The sequence below is a fragment of the Amblyraja radiata genome, chromosome 41 (assembly GCF_010909765.2).
Source record: "Amblyraja radiata isolate CabotCenter1 chromosome 41, sAmbRad1.1.pri, whole genome shotgun sequence".
Classification (NCBI taxonomy): Eukaryota; Metazoa; Chordata; class Chondrichthyes; order Rajiformes; family Rajidae; genus Amblyraja; species Amblyraja radiata.
Window position 1 is genome coordinate 10,017,414 of NC_045996.1, and position 6,000 is coordinate 10,023,413.

At 38.2% G+C, this 6,000-nt stretch overlaps 1 protein-coding gene across 1 annotated transcript in view; it reads right to left on the reverse strand.

The window, feature by feature from the left end:
* LOC116967799 (ribonuclease Oy-like) overlaps window positions 1-5,799 on the reverse strand; it is a 31,581-nt gene extending 25,782 nt beyond the window's left edge. The window contains exons 1-3 of the mRNA XM_033014404.1: window positions 5,553-5,799; window positions 3,559-3,668; window positions 2,278-2,332 (exon numbers count right to left, since the gene is read on the reverse strand). Of these exons, the coding sequence (XP_032870295.1) occupies window positions 2,278-2,332; window positions 3,559-3,668; window positions 5,553-5,780 (393 nt within the window). The 5' untranslated portion in view covers window positions 5,781-5,799. The remainder of the gene's footprint in view (window positions 1-2,277; window positions 2,333-3,558; window positions 3,669-5,552) is intronic.
* Window positions 5,800-6,000: the final 201 nt, after the last annotated feature.

A 6,000-nucleotide genomic window follows, 5' to 3' on the forward strand; every position in this document is an offset into this window, starting at 1 on the left:
AGCATATATTTTGATATTTTGTGCCAATTATAACAATTGCACTCTCATCTTTAAAAGTTCCTATATACCCGCCATCTCCATTTCCTCAATTTTTAACTGATTCAAGTTTTAATGTTTTTGGCGGCAATCTAGTTTATCCATTGTTGGATTTTATTTTCCGCATTAACCATTAAAGGTTTTGTCACCATCGTATTAACCACCCTCCATGATCCCTCCACTTTTAAATAGCACAACCATCCTTTTAGTCTGCGGAAGGGTCCTGACCTGAAACATCATCTATCCATATTCTCCAGAGATGCTGTCTGACCTGTTGTGTTACTCCAACACATTATGTCCTTTTGTGTAAACCAGCAATGACAGTTCCTTGTTTCTACATTCTATCCTTTTTGTTCCCGCTGTTCCACAAATCCTGAAATCAATGTTTCTTTTGTTCTATATTAAGACGTGGAATTGCATTTTCAAAGTTTGCCTTGTCTACTAGACCTGCTTCTTGTTCCTTTGATCCTGGTCCAACCAAAAGGTTGATCACCAAACTTCTTTTCCTGAGCTTGGTGCTCTTTGATATTGTAAATATTTTCTCTCCTCATGTATTGTCACATCATATCAACTCCTTGGTTGCCTTCAAAACACTTATTTAAAAAAAACAAGAACTGTCTGCTTGAACATTTCTGCTTCAATGTTTCTGAAAATGTTGTCACCTTCCAAAATTCATGCTTATCTTTCCCATGTGGATCCTACCGACCTACTTCCCTGCTCTTTCACAGTCTTGGTGCAGCACTTACTAAAGTCACATTCTTCCATTTATGAGTAGCCATAATCTGGAAGTCCAGAACCAGGGGCCACACACAGTTTAAGAATAAGGAGTAAGCCATTTAGAATGGAGACAAGGAAACACTTTTTCTCACAGAGAGTGGTGAGTCTGTGGAATTCTTTGCCTCAGAGGGCGGTGGAGGCAGATTCTCTGGATGCTTTCAAGAGAGAGCTAGATAGGGCTCTTAAAGATGGCGGAGTCAGGGGATATGGGGAGAAGGCAGGAACGGGGTACTGATTGGGGATGATTAGCCATGATGACATTGAATGGCGGTGCTGGCTCGAAGGGCCAAATGGCCTACTCCTGCACCTATTGTCTATTATTGTCTATTGTCTATCCCTCCATATCCTACTTGACCAACCACTACCCTCAATAAAGTTGTCTACTTAATCCTCCTGCAACTCCTGTAATGTCTAACTTGGTGGAGCTGGTCTTGATCTTATTCTTACTTATTAATATGTTGCTCATGCTGGTAAAGATTTAAATTTCACGATTTTCCTCTCTAAATATCTCTTACTTTCTCTCACTCTCTCTTTATTTGAAACACAGCCTAAAATCTATCTCATTGACCAAAACTTTGGGCATCTTTCTTGAATACTTCATATGGCTCGATGTTCATTTCTTCTTTAACAATTGATGAAGATTCTCTATTGAAGCATTTAAGATGTTTCAATATATTAGAGGTGCTATTTAACATCTGATTGATGTTGTCAGAGAATTACACACGCTATACAAATTTGGTACTTTGCATAAAACACCAACAGATCACAACTGAACAAACTTTTAAAATAAGGCCATTCAGTTGTGTCTGTTTTATCTGGGGGAAGTCCAGGATTCTAATTTAACCTACTATATAAAGCAACATTTCTTGAGTCTTCTCAGAGAAACATTTAAGCTATCTCAAATGCACCTAGATTTTTTATTCGTTTCAGACATCCAGTCTGTTCCTTTAATGCATCTGCATTGGTTTTGATCAAGTATTTGACTGGCTTAGACACGAATTGCTGGAGTAACTCAGCGGGACAGGCAGCATCTCTGAAGAGGAGGAATGGTGACGTTTCGGGTTGAGACCCTTCTTCAGACTTTTTTCCCCACTGAGTTACTCCAGCATTTTGTGTCTATCTTCAGTGTAAACCAACATCTGCAGTTCCTTCCTACACATTTGACTGGCATACTTAGAAATCTCTTAAATCTAAATACCAGAAAATTGTTTAACATTTTATTTTGAAAAATATATTTGTTCTTCGTCAAATTGAAATATTAGCTTTAGTAAAGCACACTACTTGTCACATGACCTTTGCACAACGCCTCAATCTGGCTTTTGCACTGAATATGAGGTACCAACAAAGTAATGGACAATATTTCAACCAGTAGTATCCCAAGGGTTCTGTACTTTATAGAATCAACCATTTAAACATAGCTTTACAAAAAAATATACATATAACATTTATTTGCAAAATTCTTACCATGCAGAATGATCCTGGCCACAGTTGAGCAAATAGCAAACACTTCCACTTGCAGCTTTAAAACAAAGTTCATACAATGAGGAACTGTGATTTCTATTTTCAAAAGAGTAAAATGTAACCCTGAAATTTTGCTAAAGATTTCCCATTTTAATTCTGGCTGCATCCTAGTTGATCTCTCAAGGAGATGTTTGAAAAGGGCCATTTGCTTTTTTGTTAGTTTGAGCCTTCAATGCTCTCCTTCCCATTCTAAAGCATTAAATTAGGAAAACTCATGCAGAATTATGAGCCTGAAATTTTGGATTGATAGTTGACTATTGTGCATGTGGATTTTCCTTGAGACCTAATAGGTAACTATATTTTTCATTTGGTACTAAGAAGTGCAGAAAACAAAATTCTACTTAAATTCTGCCTAGAAACATAGAAACATAGAAAATAGGTGCAGGAGGAGGCCATTCGGCCCTTCGAGCCAGCACCGGCATTCATTGTGATCATGGCTGATCGTCCCCAATCAATAACCCGTGCCTGCCTTCTCCCCATATCCCTTGACTCCACTAGCCCCTAGAGCTCTATCTAACTCTCTCTTAAATCCATCCAGTGATTTGGCCTCCACTGCCCTCTGTGGCAGGGAATTCCACAAATTCACAACTCTGTAGGTGAAAATGTTTTTTCTCACCTCAGTCTTAAATGACCTCCCCTTTATTCTAAGACTGTAGCCCCTGGTTCTGGACTCGCCCAACATTGGGAACATCTAGCTTGTCCAGTCTAGTTAGCTAATTTGCAATAGATGTTTAAGAAGGAACTGCAGATGCTGGAAAATCGAAGGTAGACAAAAGTGCTGGAGAAACACAGCGGGTGAGGTTGCATCTAAGGAGCGAAGGAAATAGGCAACGTTGCCTATTTCCTTCGCTCCTTAGATGCTGCCTCATCCGTCGTGCTCAAGACATTCTTCTAAGTAGTGAATCAGGCTCAAATACAAAGAAAACACAAATAATTTATTCTCAAAGGAAGAGCCTGCTGGTAGAACAAAAGCTACAAAGAGCAGGAAACCCTGTCGCAACTCAATGGCCGGACTGTGTAAGTCATTCATCACAGATGCCAACTGACCTACTGAGCATTTCCAGCATTGTCTATTTTTTTCACATCTGCTGTTATTTGCTCTCTGGATACTATGTGAAAGATTACATTGCAACACAGAGACACTGAAAGCGAGAGTTCTGCATTTTTTTTTAGGTACTAAATTTAGAATAGCAGCTGCAGCAGACTGTAATGCACTGAACCTACCTGTCGAAAACATCAGTCTGAATTATTGTGGTACCTATTGGGTCAAACAGCACAGCCAAACATATTGCAGTGTACAGAGGGGACATGACTGAAGCACAGTCAATGTTTTCCTGTGAAAAAACAGAACATATCAATCAATAATACTGTTGGGAATTTTTCTAGAGACATGTTCAATACTAACAACTATTATTATACAAATAATATGGCAGATTTAGAAGATTAAAATTTTGCCATGTATTGCAAATTTCTTGCCTGATTTTAGCGCCCAATACAATAACCCACAGTAGTGTGATCAACCTCACAGTTTCAGGAACCCTACTAACCAGAAAAGAGTTGTGGTATGATGACTTGGACACTTAAGTCCTCCTCGATAGTAATATTGAAAGGGAACTTGATAGCAAAATGTGTAGGAAAGAACTGCAGATGCTGGTTTAAATCTAAGGTAGAAACAAAAAGCTGGAGTAACTCAGCAGGACATGCAACATCTCTGGAGAGAAGAAATGGGTGATGTTTCGGGTCAAGACCCTTCTGTTATGTCTTAGTCAAATACAGTCTTTCTGGATAGAATAATGGGCTTCTTTACCTAAATATCTTTCTGAAATTTAGTTCAGAAACATGGCTCACATACAATTTGTTAATGTGTAGGAAATGGTCCAAACCTTGCTTGGGTGTACATTCTTTTTCCTACCATAGTTTAATAAATCTCATTGTGAATGTCCAGTTGGTGGCACTGGGTTACACGGTGAATACTTTAGCTGTTTAAAATACACGAGCTGCCCGTTTATATTAGGTAGAAAGAGAAAATACAATCCTCATGTGATATTCAAAGTTTATTCAATCATATTACTTTACCTATTTCTGAAAACAGGAAATAAAATGTCTTTTTAATGTGTCTTTGTACACTTAATCAGGGTTTGTTTGTTCCAAGTAACAAGACCTGCACAGGCTTAATTTGAGGAACTTCAGAGTAAAACATTTGAGGAACTTCATAGTGAAGAAGAGTGTAAAACATTATATATTGTGGTAAATTTATACAGAGATTTAAAAGAAAAATTATATTTCTCTGTTCAAAATAAATTAGCACAATAGCAATCGCCTAGAGGCATTTAGTCAAGAATCGTGAAAAATGGCAACAGAAACATTGCGACTCTTGTACATTGTCTCAGTATAATCTACTATTTATATACACTTGTATTTAACTATGATTTTGCTTATGTGTAATAATATTTTTTACTGAACTGTATGCAAAAAAAGTACCACAGTACATGTGACGATAAAGTAGCATTGAATTGAACCGTTGAGAATCAAGTCAAGAGTCTTTCATTGTCATATGTCCCGAAACAGAACAATTCCCACTTGCAGCAGTACAACTAATAAGCCTTTGCTTCTGTTCACAGATTTATTAGCAGTGATTAAAAGACACATTGCAACATGATTCTTTTAAAGCATGATTATCTATTACTTCCAGGTTTTAAATAAATGACAAATTCACCTTTCCAATGGCAGGCATAAGGGCCAATTGGTCATACCTCCCAAGTTCTGTTTCATTTGTTTTAGAAGATAAAATATCGTAGAAAATCACAAAAAATGAGTACCTGAATGGTCGGGCTCCCCACAGAGGGCATACATATGCAAAAAATTAGTTTTGTAAATTAAATGCACTTTGCCACAGTTTAAATGATTCCTTTAAAGGAACCAAATGCACAGCAGCTGACTCTCAAAATGGAAAAGGACACTATCACAACATCAACTACACAAATCAGACGAAAAGCAGCAAGACTACTTACCAAAAAGCTGGAGAAACTCAGCGGGTGCAGCAGCATCTATGGAGCGAAGGAAATAGGCAATGTTTTGGGCCGAAACCCTTCTTCAGACCCGAAACGTTGCCTATTTCCTTCGCTCCATAGATGCTGCTGCACCCGCTGAGTTTCTCCAGCTTTTTTGTGTACCTTCGATTTTCCAGCATCTGCAGTTCCTTCTTAAAGACTACTTACCAATTGTTTTCTGATTACAAGTGCCACAAGGAGTTCTTTTGTGACCCTCTTAAGACTAGCAAAACAAAATATAATTAGAACTGCTGATGGCTTAAAGACAAATGGTAACAGAGAGGGGAAGTCATCTATTTTAATATGTGATCCGGAGTATCTTAGCAGAACAGAAAGTAAGTTTGCAGAACCTTCCCCAACAAAGTAATCATAGTCAGAAATGAAGTTCATCACCATCGAACGTGATTTTAGAAAGAATAGACTTGACTCCAGAACAAGGGGTCACAGTTTAAGGATAAGGGGGAAATCTTTTAGGACCGAGATGAGAAAAACATTTTTCACACAGAGAGTGATGAATCTGTGGAATTCTCTGCCACAGAAGGTAGTTGAGGCCAGTTCATTGGCTATATTTAAGAGGGAGTTAGATGTGGCCCTTGTGGCTAAAGGGATCAGGGGG